General features: G+C 35.8%; 1 protein-coding gene across 2 annotated transcripts in view; it reads right to left on the bottom strand.

The window, feature by feature from the left end:
• Positions 1-4,269: 4,269 nt before the first annotated feature.
• The window catches only part of LOC120630985 (sialin), a 76,697-nt gene continuing 57,574 nt past the window's right edge, over positions 4,270-23,392 (bottom strand). For both annotated transcript variants that reach the window (XM_039900367.1, XM_039900368.1), the window contains exons 8-12: positions 21,292-21,441; positions 7,491-7,638; positions 6,670-6,810; positions 5,941-6,026; positions 4,270-4,977 (exon numbers count right to left, since the gene is read on the bottom strand). In XM_039900367.1, coding sequence (XP_039756301.1) covers positions 4,807-4,977; positions 5,941-6,026; positions 6,670-6,810; positions 7,491-7,638; positions 21,292-21,441 — 696 coding nt within the window. In that variant the 3' untranslated portion in view covers positions 4,270-4,806. The remainder of the gene's footprint in view (positions 4,978-5,940; positions 6,027-6,669; positions 6,811-7,490; positions 7,639-21,291; positions 21,442-23,392) is intronic.

The following is a 23,392-nucleotide window of genomic DNA, read 5'->3' as shown; positions in this document are numbered from 1 at the left end:
ACTTGCAGTCCCGGTCAGTGCAAAACTCTTTATCGTGGTTTGGACAGATACACAAGTAATCAAAGTGGAATTACGTTCTCTTTCTTATCGTCGTATAACATTTACCACAACTTGTTACTTACAGAACTAAACTAGCCAATGATAAAAAACTGAACCATTTACTTCATCATCATCATATCAACCCATTACTGGACACGGGTCTCCTTCCACAACGAGAAGGGGTGGTAGTAGTAGTAGTAGTAGTAGTAGTAGTCCACCACACTGGCCCAGTTCGGATTGGTGGACTCCATACACCTTTGAGAACATGTCGGTGGTAGAGTCACTACAAACAGACCGCCTTTACGTTTCAAAAAAGCTTAAACTAGGCCTATTTGAAATAAAAGAATTTTGATCTATGGTGAACTCTCAGGCATGCAGTTATCCTCGCTATGTTTTCCTACACTGTTGAAGCAAGTGATATTTTAATTACGTAGAACTCTCTACTTAATTAATGCAAATGTAAATCAGGCTTAAAGGATTATTTTATAGGACTTTATTATTTATTGTATAGGATAAAAAAGGGGCTTGATAAAAAAGATAGAGAATTTGAAGTTTTGGTTACCAGGCAAGCATAGCCGCTATGGAGTTTACAATATTGCTAATGAATTTAACTTGTTGAGATAAAAAAAACGTATACTAAAAGAAGAATGTTAGCCTCCATTATAAAATTACGCAGTTTCACTGGTAAAATATAAGTTTATAAATTTAATAAACTGTCGCAGTAGAAAAATAAATAATCAATACGTACCTATACTTACTTTAGAATACTTAATAAATTCTAAATAAAATAAATTACAAGAAATCCTGCATTGTTTATAAAGGGTAAATTAATAGCCAAACACATACCTACTCGTGTTTTTATACATGAATTAGTTCTTCACTTTTTTCTTTTTCTCACTATAATTTATCTCGCCTTTATTTTATAAAAAAATCGCACCCGCTGTTTGTACGGTTAGATATTTTAAATTATGCTTCGGATTCTAAGTTTACAGCAATAGATATATTCATTCAAGAGAAAGGTTTATATGTAGTAAATATGCATATTATAGTAGAGAAAATAAAATAAATTCAAAGATTAGTAATGTGATACAAACATTATTTTTTGCGCTTACATTGCACAAGCTTCTTAAACCTTACGAGATTAATTAAAGTACGGAGTACAGTTAGGTATCTTCATTGCACAAGTGCGAAGCCGGGGCGGGTCGCTAGTAATAACTATAAAAAAAAAATATTGGGTAGAAGAAGGCGTTATTTTGCAGAAATCGACGATATATTAAGAAAATAAAACTTAATTTGCTATACTCCGCGAAAAGCAGGAGAATCTCTATGGTGTAATTTATAATTTCATCAATATTTTTTTATTTTTTTTTTCTTAAATGTAGTTCAACGTGTACATACCACGATAATATTTTGAGTGAGTCCCGTCGTGACCACGATCTATGCAACTGGGTCGGAATATCGACAAATCCAAAATATTATCGTAGTATGAACCCGTTGGACTATATTTAAGAAATGTTGATCCACGAAAATCTTAGTTTAAAATCTTTAATTTTTTTTTTTTTTTGGATGAGTCACTGCTGTGCCATTTCAAATGGATTGGAGCGGCAGTGAATCGCATATTTAAATATTATGTATTAATTTTTGTTTATAATTGTAAATTATCTTTGTTATGCATAAATAATTTATTTTTAATAACAAAAAATATCAGCCTTGATGCCTGAAATAAAAGTTATTGTTATTATTATACTATTTATGCACGTTTCGCTCCGACAACGGAGCATCTTCAGGAGATGTTGACTTTAAAATGCACAATTGTTAATCTTCGGCAATGTACTACTCGGTATGCCACATACCGAGTAGTACATTGCCGAAGGTCTGTCTTGTGTGGATTAAAAAGTTGGAAGTAATTATAAATTACACCCTACAGATTCTTCTGCTTTTTTGAGTATAGCTAATTTAGAATTTTCATAGTAGGTATATAAGAAAGAAAAATGTCGACAGTAATGCGTAATGGAAAACAATGACGAGTATCTCTAAAATCGAGTTTTAGTTTAGATAGGTGGTATCGCTGTACCCCTTTCGAGATGATCCTTATGCAGGATTTCTTGTCCCCTAGCACTAAAACTACTAAATAGTAATAACAGTGAGTCGGGTTTCCAACTTTGTGATGCAGAGCGAGTCCGTTGCGCGGTGCCGGTACGTTATTATAAATAAATCACAATCGTCTTATAACTAAAACGTTTCCTAAAACAGCCTTTTTTTGTTTTTTTTTTTCTTCATAGACGTCGCTGGAAAATGTAATTAATGCAGAAAAAGAACCCTATTTTTTCTTCTCATGTTGATAAGCTGCCCGCACAGAATCAATATTTTTGACAGTAAAAATATTGACAATATTTTTTACTAATACTTGAACACTTCAATAGCCGCACACATAATTGTCATTATGCAGAATATTGTCAGTAATATTACCTGTGTGCGGGGAGCCCATACAGTTTTGTTTATGCAAATATTCAATTTTAAATTTTTTTGTTCCAAAGTTCTGTTTGTGCTCGATATATAGTATGAAATTAAAGTATTGAAATGGAGCTTTGTGACGTGCAAAATAAAGTGTATTTCGAAGTATTCTATAGACACATTATATTGGTTCTTTTTACGTCTATTTTTAAACGTCGCCAAGGAATCTAATGAATGTTGTTGAAAAATAGTAACGCCGCTAAAGTAATATAATCAAATTTTATATCTTTTTTTTTTTATTTTCCAGTCACGCCTATTTCATATTTTTTAGCACATAAATTTGTATACTAACCATCTTCCGACATTTTTTTTTTTTGGTTTTTTATATTTCATTTTAAATGACGAAAAACGGCTAAGCACACGGAGACAAAACAATACGGGACCTTAATTCTCCGTGACATTAAAATTGTGTACTAAAATTTGGGTGTTTTAAATGTGTTACATTTCTAGTTACAAAAATCATTTTAATGTCACAAAGAATCAGGGCCCCTATCTCGTCACGGAAGTTGAAATTCTTGGATATCGTGTCTAAGAGGCGGTGTTTAATTTCCAATCGTACATAACACTTACAGTGGAATCTCGGATGAAAAATAAGATCCCTCCCATAACGTAGATGCTATTTTCGTAAGAAAAGACTATCAAATGTAAAATCTTAACGAAACATCAAAATTACCATAAAACCAAGAATTGTATTGAATTTAACTCCAAACTTGAGGTAAATAACTTAATAAGTTGGGGGTCATACTTGGGGGAACACTAGGTTACGCTAAGTTAAGGTTATCTTTTTTCCATGACGCAATGTGTATAATTTATAATTTATTACAATCAAATCTACTACTACTTGCGAGGTCGAACTGGACAGGTATTCTATAAGGTGTCAAAATTGACGTTCAAAAAACGAACATGGTTGGACCATGTTCGATTTTTGAACCAATTTACGATTTCAACGACGGATAATTTTTACGATGAACCTGAGAACAATGAATAATATGATCCACCTGACGTCCATTTTTTTGAACTGCCGTGACATTTACAATAATTCGTTACACAAAGTTATAGAAAACATTGATTCAATGTTTTAATTTTTATTTTTTGTTCAAAACGAATGAATCAAAATTTCGCTTACTCACATTATATTATATTTGTATATAAATTAGCAACAATTGTAATCAGTCTGTAAATATTCGAATGGTATGTGCTTCTAGCTTACGCTATCCTGTTATAAAGGCTGGTAAAGCCATATTAAAGTTATATAAGTTTTGTGGATGAATTCCTCTCTCTATCTAATATTTGTAGTTTTGCTATTAAAAAATCGATAAAACATCATATGTCGATATTACAAATTTAATAAAAATTAATTTTTAGTAGTAACCAGTTATTAATTTGGTACAGCATCAACATATGTTATAAGCTACCTTAATAATAAAATAGACAAACCAATTGGAAATGGGCTCAGTTAAAGTTCTACCTTATAACTTATGGCCCAGTACCGTATACAGTTTACAGTTGTTATAAAGAAGAGATACATTAGGTGCACCCCTTTGATCTTGTGGTAAATGCCGACACTAGATAGCGTCGCGACAATGTATAGAAGTTATGTAGATCCCTTACTATTGAAGGCAATAAGGTTTTTTAATAGTCCTGCACTTACCTCTGTATGACTATCTATCTGTGATAATGCTGACTTCGAAAAAAATAAGCGTCCCGACACTATAAAGGTCCCTTACTATTGATACCAGTAAGGGCCTTTCCTCGCGGAAGGACAGTAGCTGATGAGCATTTGAAGGGTTCCAACGGCGTCACCGGGGCCTTGGGGCGAGCGCACGAAATCGGGGGGAAGGAGGGACGTCGACTCAGGGTGTGTCCTGCGTGGACTCGGACCTCGACTTGGGTCGACTTTTCGGACTTAGGACTAATCTAGGGTTTACTCCGAAAACCCTAGATTAGTCCTAAGTCCGAGAAGCTTCGGACATCAATGACCATCCTTATTTTCTACCTATATATTCTTGACACAAAAGAAATACAATTTTTGGCTTGAACCAAGAACCGATCCCAGGACCCCGTGAACTGATCTCGAGCGTGCTAACCACAAAACCAATAAAGTAACACCGAGCTTAATGTCATACGAGGTGATTAATTAACCCTCCCGTTGGGAGAGGCCTTTAGTCTAGCATAGACTGTTATAGACCATTTATGAAGCTTTTAGACTATTGTTACCAATTGGTTGGCCTATCACACCTTCACACACATTCCTCACACTTTCTGTTCATTGAGCGGTTCTTCCTCGTTCTTCTCCTCAGGTTCGGGGCGGGGCGAGCTCCACGGCTGCAGTTCTCCGGAGCCGAAGATCACGAACACTAGCGCCCCGAAGGCATATGTTCCCGCCAATATGAAGAACACCTTCTGCCATTGGTAATAGGTTTTCTGTAAGAAATAATAAATTAATAATGTCAGCTAGCATATTGAGACGGTACTTAAATAAATAAATATACTCGGACAATACACACATCGCCATCTAGCCCCAAAGTAATCGTAGCCTGTGTTATGGGTGCAAAGATGACTGATGAATACTTGTATGAATAATTTACATAAATACATATAATATACAGATAAACAACCAGACACTGAAAAACACTTATGTTCATCACACAAACATTTTCTAGTTGTGGGAATCGAACCCACGGCCATCCCACAACTGGAAAGCAGGGTCGCTGCCAACTACGCCAATCGGCGGCTAGGCAAGTAGCCGCCGACTGGCGTACTACTTTAAAAAAAAATTATAATGCATATAAAAATTACAAAACTGAGCGCTTAGACTACTAAGCTACCGGCTTTGACCACTAAGCTACCAGCTTTGACCACTAAGCTACCGGCTTTGCCACTAAGCTACAGGCTCTACCGTCGATGTCATGCATTGCATATGCATTTTTATATAATTCATATAGCATTATTGTTTAACCCAATGTTGGTTAAAGGCCGCAGCAATAGAAGAAATATTCCTGAGCAACCTACGTATCTGGGGAACCGATTTCGCCATTTAATTTGATTTGGGGACGCTATATCAAACCGCTCTTTAACCAATTTATGTTAAGTGTCAATTTAATCCTATTATCGACCCGCTGCTAAGCGCAGGTCTACTTTTTTGTATCATATAATTTACACAGAGTCATTGGAAACTTTGAAAAAACAAACTTCAGGCCGCCGCGCTGCTAAGTAAAAGATCGAACCCGAGCTGTCAGTCAACCCAGCTAACGCTCATATTGAAAAAGGTTAATGAATTTTGGTTACCTGGTATCGTTTGAATATATTAACTGGTCAAAGCAGTCTTTTTTTGGAACGAAAACGTTGACTACTTGTTAGACAGATAGTTCAAAAAGTTGTACTTACGTCATGCTTGGTAAGTTCCCCAACCATGAAAGTGGAGAGCCAGCCGCCGAAGGAAGACAGTGTGTTTGCGATACCGAAGATAGTTCCTGCAATAACAAAGTTAAAATAATAATCGACCCACCCCATCTGAACATGGGTGCGACATTTTGGGAGTGATTAATAATAATACAACTCCCGTAGTACATTTATTTAATCTATCTCGATAGGTTTTGCTAGCACTTGTAATGTAAGCACACAAAAATATGATTATTACGACATCACATTACAAATCTTTGAATTTCTTAGCTTTTCTCTACTATAATATGCAGGTTTAGCACATATAAACCTTCCTCTTGAATTACTGTATCTATAGATGAATACTGCACTAAAATCCGTTGCATAGTTTAAAGATCCTATGTACTATGTAGAGATCTAAAGAATGGATGTGGATTCTTTAGTTTGTCCGAGTGCGTAGTCTGTACCTGCACAAACCACCGCGAACTTTTTAGTTTTTATACATGGACGTTCATCCCGACCTCGCGCTTGTAAACACAGCGTTGGTAGACCCGCAACGTGGTGGACAGATGACATCAGACGAGTCATCAGCGAAAAAAGCCGCTAGACCCAAGTGGCAGTGACAACACTGTGGTATTTGGTACTGCCTACAAAAGCCCTACTATGTCCAGCAATGACCGTGATCGGTTGACATGAAGATTTTAGACATGTAGAATTAATAGATATGAAAGGTACCGCTGAACTTGGGCGCGATGTCTAAACCGTTGCCGAGGTAGCCGGCAGTGACTGCTCCGTTAATGGTGAGGGCCAGAGTGAAGATTGCGATGGACCATATCCTGTCGTGGCCGTAGAACGCCTGCACCAGCATCATGATACCTTGACCGAGACAAACTTTATAAATTATTGGATAGAAAGCAGGCGTTACTTTGCGGAATTCTATGATATATTATGATAATCAAACTTAATTTGCCCCGCGATAAGCAGGAGAATCTGTATGGTGTAATTTATAATTTCTTCAATCTTCATACTCCACACCAAGCAGATATTCGGCAATGTACACTCTACGCACGTTTCGCTCCGAAACCGACACCCGTTAAGACACATAACAATTATTCACTGTAATCATCTCCTGAGTATGCTCCGGTTTCGGAGCGAAACGTGCGTAGAGGGTACATTGCCGAATATCTGTTTGGTGTGGAGTATAAGGTTTGAAGAAATTATAAACTACACCATACAGATTCTCCTGCTTTTTGCGGAGTATAACAAACTAAGCTTAATTTTCATAATCTAGAATTCATTAATTTAGAATTTGATCTAGCTTTTCGTAAAGGCGGCTTGTCGTTAAGAAATTCGTCAATCGTATTGTAACCAAAGTTGTGTAAAAACAAAGGTTTTCCTTTGTAATGTTACACTGCAACTGAGTTTATTGATCTTTATAATTCTTGCATAATAAATTGAGTACTTTTGCGTGTCATGAAAACTTTGGTAATTTCACTTGCGCGGTATTGTAAGCTAGACCACGAAATTTGACTTTGGATTTGACTTTGCCACAATACCGGGTAGTCCAACAGCGAAGCCGGTGAAGAGTTTCCTCGCAGCGGTCGTGGAGAGGCGGCCGCTACGTCTCAGGGAGTCTGCCAGCACAGACGACGCAAGCGCGCACAAATACTTGCCCAAGTACGGCAGCGAGGATAGCAGACCGTTCTGAGGACAAACAAACCAAATTTATTCCAGCTGAACTATGAAACGTATAATGAAAACCGAAATAATACCTCAGAGGCTTTCGAGGTACATTAATTACTGTCTCCTGAGACGTATCTGTGAAACCGAAACGCTAATAGTTTTTGTGAAAACCATTGCCTGGTTTTTACTGGAAATAAGATACAGCCCTAACGTCACATGCAAAAGTAAAATCAATTGACTCCTGTTACTTAATTAGGTACGCGGCGCTTAGCGCAGGACTATGCACGTATCGGTCTTCTGTCTTCAATAGGGTTGTCAAAAGTAAACACTGGGAATGTTTTAAATTACTTTGTATGGAAAAATAAATATGCTTCTTTTGATTTAATCTTTCGCAGGGTGATTCCTTATGAAATACAATTATGCACCCTTCAACAGTATTTCGTAATTCCGTTACACATTGTATGTTTGAAGTCGAGTCGGATTTTAAATAGACTTTGTTAGTCCAATCCTGGAGAAAGGTTTTAGAATACTTAGCATCAGATTTGCAAGCTCGCAGTCCTGGAGTCGTTTTCGAGTATCGATAAACAGTAACGTTAAAAAAGCAAAACCTAATGTTGTAAATTTGGAGAAGCAAATTCTGTAATTTTAATCCTTTTTTTTTACAAGAGCGCATCCTGTAGATGTTTGTACGACTTTGTTCTTCATAACAAGGTAGATAAATTGCATTTTACTGTGAAGTTACAGAGTATGGATTGTCTAAACGTCAATTTTTAGAGAATGGAATATACACTAAACAGAATTTCATGCGTTTAAAGTTCATTAGTATCTCAACCTAAGGGTCTTCTACCCTTCCTCCGAATATTCCCCGTCCATTAAATGTCGAAAGATTTCTTCGTCATATTTTCGTCATTATTCTTAGTTATAACAGTTTGGGCTAAATAAAATTAAAAAAAAAAAATTAATGCTAGCCGTGCAGTACCTACCATTGGAGGTTGGTTTTATGAAATTAAAAGTATTGTGCAAACAGCTTTGTTGGCTGAGTATAAAAGAATTTAATAAAACGACAGCACACTGCACTTACGCCGGCGCCTGCCTTGCATTCTCAGCATTTAGCAGGAGCTATTTCCAATGCATACCAGCCTATTTTTAGAACCTACGTATTTATAGTGCACCCTGTCGCATTAAGGTTCCCATACACGGGACGATCGGTGTCTTTAACTAGATATATTTTATACAAATTATTTCAAATGAATTTTGAATTAAATTAACAGCGCAATGGAATTTACTTATTATGTATTTTTATTAAATGTAACAATCTAGCAATTGCACTAATAAATTGAAATTTATTCCATTTATTTGTGCAATTGGTAGATGTTTTTAATTGAATCACATTCAATTTATAAGTGCATTTTTTTTTTTTGCTTGAATATTGTACATCCAACATGTTGACGTAGGTGTTAATTAATTGTTTTCATAGGTGGTAATAAATTGATTCACGGTTTCAGGCAGAAAGAGAAATCTATGGTGTATTGTCAATATCATCAACGATTTCATCAATAGCCTGTATCAGTCCACTGTTGGACCAAATGCTCTCCATAGCGTTAGCCCATAATCACCACGCTTGGCAGACGGCTAGGTGATCGCAGTAGACGACAGTTGTAGCACAGACAGCGCTACTGGCTTCGTTATATTCGCTTCCTCGCCTCGTACGACAGCCTCGGAAAATGAAATGGTGCTAACTGTCATCCAATCTGCCGTCGCCACATCGCAATCGCTTTAAATAAGAACGGCCAACTTGAAGCCATGGATGGAGCGACCCCGGCCCGTGTATGGGTCCCTTTACACTCTCCGGGGGAAAATAACTGCCACTTAAATAGCCTAATGGAAATAGGATCAAAGAAAAAGCTAAAACGACTTCAACGTATTGTTGTCAGCTTTAGTCTTAAGACGATTATTGCCATCATCTCACTAATTGGTAAACGTTCTTTATGTATTGCACGCATCGAAATTCCCATCTAACCTTTTAGAAATATTTGACTTTTGACTTTTGAATTTTGATTTTGACTGTATGTATGAGAACGGGCATTAGCGTCCTCTGTGCTACCACTAGCATCTACCGAGATCACCAAGGAAAAAAAAAGAAAAATCCCGGCTAAGTTTGTTGTGGGCTTCTTCTTAGACCAGGACGCGTTTGGAACCCTCGTAGCTTTAGTTTTAAGTTTACGAATGTGGTTATCGCCATCATCTCACTAACGTGTAATTCTTATGTACGCATCAAAAGTGCCACCTATGGGCCTACTTGAATAAACATATTTTTGACTTTGACTTAGACTTAGCAAGCTAGCACAGGCAGGAGACAAAAAATATATCCCCCCCCCCCCGATTATATCCCCTGTCAGGGGATATAATTAACGAGTCCCCCTGTTAAAGCACGAGAACAAGGAATAGGAGAAGTTTGACCCCATTTATTATTACACATACATTATTTGGATATTATTTCCACTTATGCGCCAATGCTCTGAGAGTAGATAAAGCTGTGGGAGAAGATAAATTTTTATCCATTTCCCGGGGAGATAATTATAAAAACAATAATAATACACCCCACCAATCGGTTTCCCATGGTTTTCTCAATCCTAAGGTTGCCTGGAAGAGATCGCTACTAAGCGATAAGGCCGCCCTTTGTATCCTACTTTTTAAGTTTTTTTTTTTGTGTCCATTGTTTTTTTTTCCTACTTGTGGTGTCCAAATAAAGTGTATAAATAAATATTCAATTCAATTCAAATTCATTTATTTCAAGTACACCTACCTACCTACTTTATAAGCACTTTTGAAACGTCAAGTATGTATATTTGTAGTGACTCTACCACCGGTGCAGAAAGCAGATTCTACCGAAATAAATAAATAATTGTCTCCTGCCCATGCTAACCGTGCAGCTCAGTCTGGTATATAGAAACCCTCCCTTTGGGAGAGGCCTTTAGTCTGTTATGGGTTAATGAAGATGATGATGACAAATATTACTAGTTAGACTAGTATCTAGACTAGGTCCTCGAGGCTATTCAAATAATAGGTACTTACGTGTATTAAAGATTCTTAGAATGTTATTATTTCTCTAATCAAACAACCATATAGTCAACAATATCTTATCGAACGGATCTAAGCAAGTTGTTTTTCAAAGAATTACCCGCAATATCTAATTAAAGCCTCGAGTGGGTATTTGAAAGGAAATTACATGTAATTAATTTAGCGATAATCAAAATGGCGCTGCACAATAATAATGGATCTGCAAAGGTTGGGTATATACCGACCTCTATAATTTTTTTATTAGTGTTTTAACCTACACTTGGAGGAATTATCAATTTTATATATTTATAAATGCATATACAAATTTTCGGAACCGACAGGTTATCAACCAAACCAAATTTTGAAGGGCACAGAGTAATTTGCGTCTCGCGTATTATATATGCTCTTGTAATAACAAACGTAGTCATTACCAGAGCATATAGGTATAATATGGAAAAAAATCCCGAAATCAGTCAGGTTCTACCGCTTTAACGAGATCGGGCTAAAGGTAATAAAATCGTATCGCTTCTAACAGATTATGCCCAGCCTAGATTGCAAAATGGATAAGGTAATCATACCAGATCTGAAGATGATGTAAATGACGTACGCAAGGTAGAATATATAAACAGTGCCTTTATTATGATACTGCTAAAGTTCATTTTTGCACTATGCAACTTTAATTGCTTTTTGCCCACCCTACTTTGAGGCGCCAAGAAACTTTCAACTTATATATAACTTGGCACTTGGAAATAACTTTTACTGCTAGGTCTCATTTGGTCTACGTTTTAACTTTTAATTAATACTAGGTCTTCGAATCTTAAGTAGTTACCTATCTACTAGTAACTTAAGTAGTAAAATAGAGTCTCAAGTAGGTATATTAAACCTAACTGCGACAGAACAAAGAGGCCGCGCGCGTTCAGCCATATCTCACAATTACGTGTACGGAACCGAATTGCATAACAATCAACCCACAGTCTGTTGTCTGGGACCGTCAGGGGTGCTGAACTGTGGTCCACTTTTTGTTTCTTTTTTTATCTTTGACAGATTCGAAAGATAATTCGAACAGGTTTATACCGCGAATCACGATAGTTTGATTAAGTTGGTTGGGTATTAAAGTAACAAAAAAAAAATTATCAACAAAGATGTGTATGTGATTTACTTCGATGATTTACTTATTTACTTCGCCATAACTTCTGAATAGCTCAGCTGTATTAGGTATCGTTATACTCCTTACATCATTACAATTTGAACTGGCTGACGGCAATCTTCTTGCCACATTATGTGCTCGGGATGTCTCTTCAAACTTAAAGACAGGCTGATGTTTATGATGCAAAATCTTGTTCTGATATTTTTTAACTTCGTCCCTACTACTTACGTTTTTTATGTTATTATATTTTTGAAAACATCTTCAATATCTTCACTTTGCTTAACAATAGGATACTATAAGTATTATATTAAGCAAAGGCTATACATAAGATAGAGATATAAAGAGCATAGACCCTTGACGCAGCTCCAATGCGGGGATCTGGGTGTCGGAGGCACGGCAGTGAAATATCGCCCAACTCAACTCTGATATTGAAAATCTCTTAGAAGAAATACCCAATAGCTTATCAACCAACCCAAACCTAGTCCAACATTTTACTATTAGAATAACTTAGCAAGAGCAGAAGTTCGGATTTAGTTTTGAAATAACATAAAAATTTGTGTTAATGAAAAACCCGTCAAGTTGAACTTTGAAATGTTGATAACCTCTGCTCCAGACTAATAAAATAAAATATTCTACTTAATAGGTATTTCCGCATTCGTGCACTTTAACCCGCGTCTTCGATTTGGGTAAATAAATGATTATATTTATATTGGACTGTGAAATCACCATCTTTACAAATACAGTGTCAAATTATTAGGGTGAACTCCATTAATCTTCTAATCCCTCTTTAACTCTAACACGGAGGCAGTAAAACCCTTTTTTAGCGGATATCTATACCCTAAAAATTAACGGACCATGATAGGTACCTGATGATTAGTTGAAAACCATCGCTTATAAACTTAGCAAACACTTCGAGGGCATATAAGGAACACGTCCACCCGCGCATATAAGGAACAAGTGCAAAGTCAAAAGTCAAAGTCAAAGAAAAATATTTCTTTATTCAAATAGGCACATAGATGGCACTTTTGATGCGTTGATTGTAAACAAAAAGTGTACATAGCAGTGAGAAGTGATGGCGATAACTACATTCGTAAACATAAACCGAAGACTACGAGGGTACCAAACGCGCCCTGGTCTAAGAAGAAGCCCACAACAAACTTAGCCAGGTGTTCTTTTTGTTATCACCATCTCACATTGTCATTTGAAAATATTTAGGAAGCAACCTGGTTAGAGCAATTGTTCACACCCAAGCTTTTTTATGCCACCCTGAGTCCCCGGTCCATCAACATTACGCCTCATTTAGTTACTTACATCGACAACCCATGCCCATCAAACCGGGCAACAGAAATAAGAATCGCGGTAGTGCTTCCTCGGACAAGGTCTGCCACAAAAAGCTCTAAGTAGCATTTAGTAGTCTAAATGTTTTAAAGGTCGGGACATTATACGCTTTGTAGTTTTCCAGAATAAAATGTTACCTATTTCCCGATGTATAGGCCGCGTATCGAACCCTCGATACTTTTTGTAAGTACATTCCCCCATCATCTCACTACTATATTTTGACGGCCGAGTGGCGCAGTGGGCACCGACCCTGATTTCTGAGTGCAAGGAAAATGTTTGTGTGATGAACATGAATGTTTTTCAGTGTCTGGGTGTTTATCTGTATATTATAAGTATTTATGTGTATTATATTCATAAATAAAAATATTCATCAGCTATCTCAGTACCAATAACACAAGCTACGCTTACTTTGGGGCTAGATGGCGATGTGTTTATTGTCGTAGTATATTTATTTATTTAATGCTCATTTGAATAAAGAAATGTTTAACTTTGTTCGAAAAATCATGCAATCTTAAAAAGAGGCAACCGCAAACATTTCAATTTAGTTGAAAAGATGTAAAATCTAATTTTGGTTTTTATGGCAAAACGGTTTCTTCCTTTTATTAATAATCCATTCCAAAATAGATCTCGCTAAGAATTTGTGTACCCGTTCAAGGTGCGAAAACCTGCTGTCTAACGTATGAAACCTGTAGCCTTAGTACAAATTTGCTCGCTGGCAATCGAAGAGTCATTTTCTAGCATTCAACTCGAAAACGACTCCTCATCGAAGTAAAATGGGCCTAACGTCACTCATTTTTAAAGTCAGAAATCCTGTACTTTTGATTTTAGCTTATAAACATTGTGTCAAAAGCTCGAGTATAAGAATTCTAGGCCAATTTGAGCACCAACACAATGCAAATAAGAGATTTTACTCAGATGTTCAAGTATTTCCTTGCTCGAAAGCGACTCCTCGATTGCGAGCGAGTAAATCTTGTAATAAGACTACATGAGGCCCCCTTATATGATGCAATAGTGAGAATCTTGCATCAGCCGTGTTTATCTTGTCTAACTCCAAATAAACAAATAAAATATTTAAACGAAAGCTCAAAGTTGGTAATCACAACTTTTTGTTTATTAATAGTTTACTTACGTAAAACCAAGTTTTTTTTCATATCGATGATTTATTTAAAGAAATATATTTAAATACTAAAAGGTTAACTGGTATCTAAGTCTTAAACACAGCTCAGGGATATTTTAGAGGCGTTTAACAAGATCGTTCGAGTATTTAGAGATCTTTTCTCTAATTACTGGCATGATCACTGGTTTATTTATGGCCTGCTAACCAACAGTTTGATCGTCGCGATGATCTTAAGAACTACTGAAAAAACTTATTTTAGTGTTGATTTGCCCAATTATCGGAAGGTTAGGCTAATATATCTGATAATATATCATCGCGCTAAAACCAATAGGAGCAAAGCACCCATGAAGAAGTTCAAAATCAGTTTCAAAATCGGGGTTTTTCTTTTTCTTTTGACAGCGTACGTCAGCATAATATGTCTAGCTTTTAAGGTTGACTTATACGCGGACGAAGTCGCGAGGGAGCGCTAGTAGAATATAAAAATGCCTAAAAGCAAACTGCACACAAAATGAAAACCAACCTAAAACTAAACAAAAGTTATAAGCTCGAATTGGTTCATTACATATGCCCCACTTTAAAGTTGCCTGAGACTTTTTAATAATCTATTTCAATTAAAATTAGTTATTTTGCTACGTATCGTTATTCCTGTACTAAAAAGCTAAATTTTTTAATGAGCGTGCCAATGGTTCGCCATCCCTGCAAGTTTGCTGAATAAAAACTGGGCAAAAGCAGACAGTAAAACAAGCCTTTTATCAGAGATGTTTAGTTACGAAAATCGAAGGCGAACCCAGATATTTAGTTCGACTTTTTTATTAGGAAAGCTCGCTAATCCGCTTTGAAGAAACGTTATACCCTAAAAAATAATGCATATATATAAACATATCATAAGGGCGTGTGTAAGGTATATTTGAGTTTTAGTTTATTTTTATAGTTTGTCGACCTTCCTGGCGTAGTGGTGGCCGCTTTAGTATTATTTGTGGGAAGTCCTGGGTTTGATCCCCGACAGAGGATAATCATATAATTTCTGACCTTTCCCTAGTCTGGTCTGCTGGGAGTTACCACTTGGGCCGTAGCTAGTTGCCATCTCTTACAGACAAGGACGTGCCGTCAATTGAGCGTTCCAATGTCGCATAGATGCCGGCAGTGGCGTGCATAGGGTTTTCGGTCAGGGTATGCATAAAAAAAAATAGGTACTGAACATGTTATTTTGATGTTACTGTATAATTTTATTTGTGAATAGGTACCTAACCTAACATTGTTTGTGATACCCATGTAGATCTTCTCATCATCTCCTATTTCCAGTAGGTATAGTAAGCTCTGAGACGACCGACTAGCGAGTTTTTAAAATTGTCTGCCATTGCGGCAATTACATTAAATAATGTTTTTTAGTGTAAACAATAAACAAACATAGGTATTATTATAAATAAATAATGAAACAAAACATTGATCACTGCTATTCGCCTGTTTCTGTAAGTCAGTCAGAGCTCTTTTTACGTGCCGCTCCTTGTAGGTGCATTCCTTCCTTTACGAATAATCTCAATTAAACGTTAGTTAAGAATTAGCTCTAAACTTACCTACATTTTCCAAGCACACTTAACCATCAGATCACACGCCGAATATAAGAACTTCATCATTCATTTACAAACAGTACACTGTCACAAAGGTTAATGTTAACAATAATAATTGTAACTATTTACAAACAACCGTTAATTCAACAATTAGTTCTAATTCGGTGTATATAAGTTGTTATGACAGAAGGTAAAAGGTAAACAATAATGGCGCTGAGCGATCGCCAGCGATAATGAGAATATCATAGTCAAAATATGTCCGTAATATTTTCTTAGTACACAAATGCTATTAAAAGTTGTCATTTGAAGAATATTACTTCATCAGTTACCAATGGCACCTGGCATACGTTAATAATTTATTTAACATAATTCGGCAACTTTTAATTTGGTTATTTTAATATACTTTTTGAACAAATTAGGTACTTATAAATTTCTAAAGACCTTGAATGTAATAAAATTCATTGATAAATTTTTTAACTACAAAAAAGAATTATTGCCTTTTAAAACAATAACAAACAAAGCAAATTACTTGTGCTTATAAAAAAACAAAGCATACATTTGGATTTCAAATTTCCGTAAGCAGTGCTTTTAAGATTTGCACACAAGCGAGACCCCTATACTGGAAACCTGGAAAACTCGCACACATAGAAAGAGCCAAATTTTGTGTAAGCACGCACGCGATTTTATCACTACACACCAGAACTTCCTTGTGTGCTGGTGCACACAAGTAACGACAGATGCATTCAATCGCCGTGCTTCTATGGAGACCGCGGCGACGCGGCGCATTAATTCGAGCGACGATTAAACGATTTGCCCGGCAATGGATACTTAATCGTGAAAGCCCCAGCTAATTTTATGAGATTTAAATTATATTTAAAGCGTTATTTTTTATTTAGGGATACTGTTTACAACTCAAAATTAAAATATAGTCGAAATATTATGCAGTTTGTCTATTTTAGTTCTAAACCATGACACGGGACTTGTCCATTGATTTACATAGAAGTGCGGCCGGTTTTAACTAGATGGCGCTTTTATAGTTTTCTATAACTTGTTTAATTTTTTTTCAATCTTTAAATTTTAAGTCGTCCTTATGGTCTGAGAGGCCCTGAGGTCAGGGTATGCACTGCTTATTTGCATCTATGAGATGCACGCCACTGGATGCCGGCCGGGGTTATGGGTTTTATATAACTGCCTCGACCCAAACAAGTTAGCCCAGGGGTTCCCAACCTTTTTAAGCCGGCGGCACATTAACAACTCTAGTTTGTTGAAATAGATAGGTTAGTTAGGCAGATATGCACAAAAAACTAAAAGATTTCCTTTTTTTCATTAAAAATAAAATTGGCACAGTTTTTCAAACTGACTTTCCCAACTCAAAAAATTTAACGTCGATGCGGTTGAATTAACCAAAATTAACCAACAATAATAATACAATTATTATTGTTGGTTTATTGTTGGTTTAGCTTGTTTCAATGTGTACCAGGGCACCGCGAGCCATGGGTGGGAAGCTCTGGGTTAGCCTGTTCCGTTAGCCTGTCCGTCCGTCTTAGAGTACATCAATACTTACAACCAGGTACCAGAATATTACGGTCAAAGACTAACTTTTAGTTAAATTTAAAAAAAAACGATTGTTTTTACTGGCGCTGCGGTCCCGATCTGCTCGCCAGTAATGTATTGTTTACCTACACAAAATGATCTTTTGTGGGAAAAATGCATTTACATAGCGAGCACAAAGAAGCTCTTACGTCACGAAAACACGTATTTTTACAATAAACAAAAAACCACTTCATGATCTAAAGTTTGAACAAATATTTTAACCGCAAACGAAAATATTGTTAAATCGTATGTATTATGCCTAGGGTATAAATGCCTCGATATAATTTTAATTACAAATGATTAAGCAATTTCTAACTCGTTACATTTTATAATAATTACACTTTAGGTAAACTTCATAACACACTAGCTTGAGAATGCAATAGATATTTATGGAGTTAAAAAAAAATAGTTGGAAAATAAAAACTGCACGCCTCATAATCTCATTCATTACAATAAAATTGAGATTATAATAATTAAACTACATCTAGTTATACCATGAAAAGTAATGGACTTCTATTCTTCAAAATACTGAAGCCTATAAAAAAACAACTCGACAAGTGAAGTATTTCGCTCGTTATCGTGACCGTTAGTTTAAATAATAAAAAGAGATTTAAAAATATCATGAGTGTGTATAAATATCATGGATGTTTTTTGTCTATTTATATTCACTTATAATAGCAATAAAGAATAAAAAAGTTACATTTGAAGTTGGTGAATCACTCGGTGTGCGTTAACTGACAGACACCACCACCTACTGACAGTACCCACCTCTTGGCGAGCAAAAATATGCTTGGTTAGTCATATTATTACTTACTATAAAAAGGGTAGTACCTAGCCGCCGCCGAAGCCCACCGGACTCAGTGGCGTGCATAAAGGGTAGGTATGCACAGGGTATGCAGATGATATACAATGAAGAAAATCTCCAGTACGCGTTTTAATACTTGAGGGGATGCTTATAATAACTCTTAAAATGCCTATCCTTAAGTTTTTTATAACTCGTACTAGAGATTTTTTTAATTTTATATCATCTGCATACCCTCTATTAGGGTTGCCAGTCGGTCGGGAATTAAATAAATAAATATACTACGACAGTACACACACCGCCATCTAGTCCCAAAGTAAGCGTACCTTGTGTTACGGGTACTAAGATAACTGATGAATATTTTTATGAATAATATACATAAATACTTATAATATACATATAAACACCCAGAAACTGAAAAACATTCATGATCTTCACACAAACATTTTCCAGTTGTGAGAATCGAACCCACGGCCTTGGACTCAGAAAGCAGGGTCGCTGCCCACTGCGCCAATCGGCCGTCAAAATTGGCGGGATTCTCCCGAATTTTTGTATGTCCTCTGGACTCCCGACAAAGCAAATAATCTCCCGAAAAACCAGTTCGATAATTTTAAGTTCACATTTTCGTCAAACGAAACTTGCAAACAAGACACAAAAAAAAATGACAAATACTTATGGCAAGAACAAAAACAATAAAAATGCTCATTCGGTTCTTATCTTATGTGTCACAAATAATGTGCAATGCAAAAATATGTTTGTTTACTTAATATATTATGTATAATTAATATAATTAACTTATTTTTTTAATTCTCCCGACCAAAGCCCTAAAATCCCGAAAAATTGGTTATTTTTCCCGATAACAGGAAGAATCGATCTGGCAACCCTGCCCTTTATGCACGCCACTGACCGGACTATAAAATTAAAATATCTATCAGCAAAACTTTAAGAGAAGCACCGCTTTTATGTATGAAGGTATGAGATGCACGTACTACTGTTCATAATGCTTAAGATTTACGGCTACATTGTTTCTGCGGATAAGCATTAATCACTATGTTATATACACGTGTTGAAATAAAGTAGCAATTACGTATATATATTGTATTTTCTTGGCAATAAATCAATGTACTGGGAATTTTCTAGCGGACGCGCATAATATAACATGTTCAATTGAGATTTGTTAAGATTGTTTTTTATTATAATTTTTATTTGAAATTTTTCTCGTTCGCGATATAGATCATTAGGGATATTTTTAAAAAATCTTATAATAAAATTAATTCCACTTTTTAAGTTTACTTTTTGGTCGCGGCTACGCTCACGTTAAGTAAAATTTTTGATTTGGTAAATTTTGAATACAAAGGTTTAAAAAAAGTATTGCTGCTAATAGAAAAATATGAACGTAAATTACTTAAAAAATCAGAAACTTTCATATAAATTTTCATCCCCTATTTGATGGCTTTAAAAATTTTAAAAAACGTATTTCTTTATTTTTAATAGAAAACCTATAATCAAACTTTCATGGATGTAACTTAAAAAAATTAATTGATAAATGAAGGATTTTATACAAACCTTCATCCCCCATTTAACCCTTTTAGGGGAGGAATTTTCAAAAATCCTTTCTTAGCGGATGCCTGCGTTGTAATAACTATCTGTGTGCAAAATTTCAGCCCGATCCGTCAAGTGGTTAGAGCTGTGCGTTTATAGATCAGTCAGTCAGTCACCTTTGCCTTTTATATATATATAATTATTGCTATTAAATAATTGGCTGTATGTGGAAAACCATCGTCTATAAACTGAGCAACACTTCTCAGAGCATGCAATTCACACGTCCTTCGTGCCCGCCCAGTGTCCACCAACCTGAGGCGTAATTTTATAAATTTCAAATGCATATAAAAAATTTCGGAACCGACAGGATTTGAACCAATCGCGGCCTGAGCGCTTTCACCATATAAGCTACGGCTCTCCTACCGTCGATGCCGAAATTAGTATATGCCTTTCACATCAGTCTTATAGCGACTGTAGCGTCATCTAGTAGGAAACGTTGCAGTTTCGATCTACTTTTTCAAAGGTCCATATTACAATGAGACACGTTTGAAACAAGAGATGACACATTGCTTTTGTGTAATTTTATAATTTTTATTAGTGTTTTTACCTACACTTGGAGGAATTATCAATTTTATAAATTTATAATGCATATATGTATTATAAAATAAATTATCATTTTGTCATAACAGGACAAAGTTATCCTAATGCGACAATGCAGAATCTTATGTAAATTTAAATAATATATATAACTATAATGTATATTATAAAATTAAAATCGCTATATCTTTATACATATATTTCTTGTGTGCGTGTGTATGTCACTGAACTCCTCCTAGACAGCTGGACCGATTTGAATGAATTTTTTGGTATGCGTTTGGGTGGCACCCTGTAAAATGATAACTGTCAACTCCTAAATAACTAAAGGTTCGAGAAACACTACTAAAGTGGACCGGTTTTGTTTCTTCAAAATTAGTCTTGTACACGGTTTATGTAAGTTTTTAAAATAGGTTTAAATGACAATGTGAGATGGTGATAAAAAAAACCGGCTAATTTTGTAGTGGGCTTCTTCTTAGACCAGGGCACGTTTAGAACCCTCCTAGCTTTAGTTTTAAGTTAACGAATTTAGTTATCGCCATCAACTCACTTTCATGTCATATATTACATGTAATGTACGCATCTAAAGTCCCATTGAATGTCTATTTGAATAAAGAAATATTTGACTTTGACTTTATTAAGTAAGCAGGTATTCATTTTTGGTTTAAAAGTCGCTGGTACCTTTAAAACAGTGAAACCTAATTAAAGCACCAAATCTTATGTTTAAGAAGTTTTGTTTATTGATAGATCTTACAAACAACGTCATTTATATACGTGATCTGGAACACTGCGTATAAACGAAAAAATTTTTTTCCGGTCAAAAAAAAATAAGTTTATTACTTTGACTTTGGCTTACCTCTGTGGGTATAAAGGTAAAAATCTTACACGATAAAATGTGTTGAAAATAACTCACGTGCTTAATGTCGTAATGCAGGATGCTCTCGATGTACGTGGGTAGCTGGTTGACCACTGTGAAGTAACCGAATACAGACGCACCGTGCGTAACCACGATGGCCCATACCGGCGGCGACGTCAGCAGACTCCGCCATGGTACGGGCATATGCTGTGGGCAAAGGATTCACGATTAGCTAGACTTTGATTCCTATTTTCAAACATGTACAAACATCCAGTGGCGTGCAAAGAGGGTATGCACAGGGTATGCAGATGATATAAAATGAATAAAATCTCCAGTACGAGTTATAAAAAACTTAAGGATAGGCATTGTAAGAGTTATAAAATGATAGATAGATAGATAGATAAAGTCTTTATTGCACAAATTAAAAGCGAAAACAAGAAATAACAAAACAATAAAAAAAATATATATATAAGATGCGCAAAGGCGGTCTATATATATACAAAAGCCTACTTTTAAGTATTTATAACTCATACTGGCGATTTTCCAATTTCCTACGCAACTGCAAACATCTCATCTTAACAACCCATTTTTGTTTCTGTAATCTTATTTATTAAAATGTAGGTTTATAACAATTTTATACCACCTGTTTGTTCTCGCTCGTGTTGTACAAATCCTAAGGTTGCCTGGCAGAGATCGCTTTTAAGCGATAAGGCCGTCTTTTGTATTCTATTCTACTCCAGTCTTTGTGTTTCTCCCCATCCGTCCTTTATTTCCCTAAACCACTACACAAGTGGTGTACAAATAAAGAGTTTAAATAAATAAACCCATTACCGGCCCAATACAGGTCAAGGGTCTCCTCCCACAAGGAGAAAGGGTTTATTAGGCCGTAGTCCACCACGCTGGCCTTCACACGCCTTCGAGAACTCTCAGGAATGCATTTCCTTACGATGTTTCCCTGCACATTTTTTTTGATTCCACTACAAGTTAGCCCTTCACTGCAATCTCACCTGGTGGTAAGTCATGATGCAGTCCAAGATGGTAGCGGGCTAACCTGTTAGGGAGTATGGTAGTCATACCCCTAAAAGGGGTCGGCATACTAATTTGCTTAGCGGCACAGCGGCACGTCTTTGTCGGTAGGGTGGAACTAGCCAAGCCTCCCAACAGACAAGACAAGAGAAAATTCAGAAAATATAAATTCCCCAATTGCCTCTGCTGGGAATCGAACCCTCCTACTTATATTCTCAGCGCTACAGAAGCTAAAGATATTTTAATGGTTTAAAACTCACTTAAGTTAGAGGTGTTGTGACCGGGATTCGAACCCGGGAACTCCTGATCAATAGATAGAGTAATTAAACATACTATAGCTAACCACTGGACGAATTAGGCAGTTTGTGTAATATTCTAACGTAATACGTATAGAAATATAGTTACGTAAACGAAACTATCATTAAAATCCGACGAAAATCGTAAGTAATAAATTATGAATCAGACTATGACGGACACTTGTTTATCGTTGTTAATTAGGATTTAATATTGATTAACAATAATCGCGATAATCTGTTTGGCACGTGTGATAATTTTTATAAAACGGGCAAATACGCTAGGTACCTCTCAGTTTCCTCACTCTGTAGCCCTGACCGCCCGTTGCTTGGGCATTCAAAGGCCCCGCAAGCGGAGGGTGGATGTTTCTTCTTATAAATTTTTAATAGTTTCTTTTTATATTTTTAAGCATTGTTAAGAATTAAAAAAAAAAAAATGAAAATCAATAAATGATAGTAATTTAAAATAAGTTTTTATTTCAGGCGTAGCCCATATTCATTGAAATTACCATTTTAAAGAAATATATATATAATAAAAATAGAAATACAATTGAATTACATTAAAAGAAGCACAAATTCCATTTAAACAATTATAAAAATAATAAAATAAACACGAAATAAATATTAAACAATGTTAGTAACAAAACAAAATGACGATGATATTATTTATTTAGTTAGTTCATTAGTATTAGTTTTATTGTTGTATTTTTTTTCCGATTGATTTTTGTTAAACTAAGCATTTAAATTAAAATATTAAAATGTGGTCAGTGGATGGCTACGTATTTCCGTGGTTACCTGGTACAAGGTGCCAACTGAAAATCAGCTCTGTATGCTCACTG

This window comes from Pararge aegeria, chromosome 17, assembly GCF_905163445.1.
Source record: "Pararge aegeria chromosome 17, ilParAegt1.1, whole genome shotgun sequence".
NCBI classification, from domain to species: Eukaryota; Metazoa; Arthropoda; class Insecta; order Lepidoptera; family Nymphalidae; genus Pararge; species Pararge aegeria.
The sequence above is the reverse complement of the archived record's forward strand: the minus strand, read 5'-3'. Positions and strand labels throughout refer to the sequence as shown.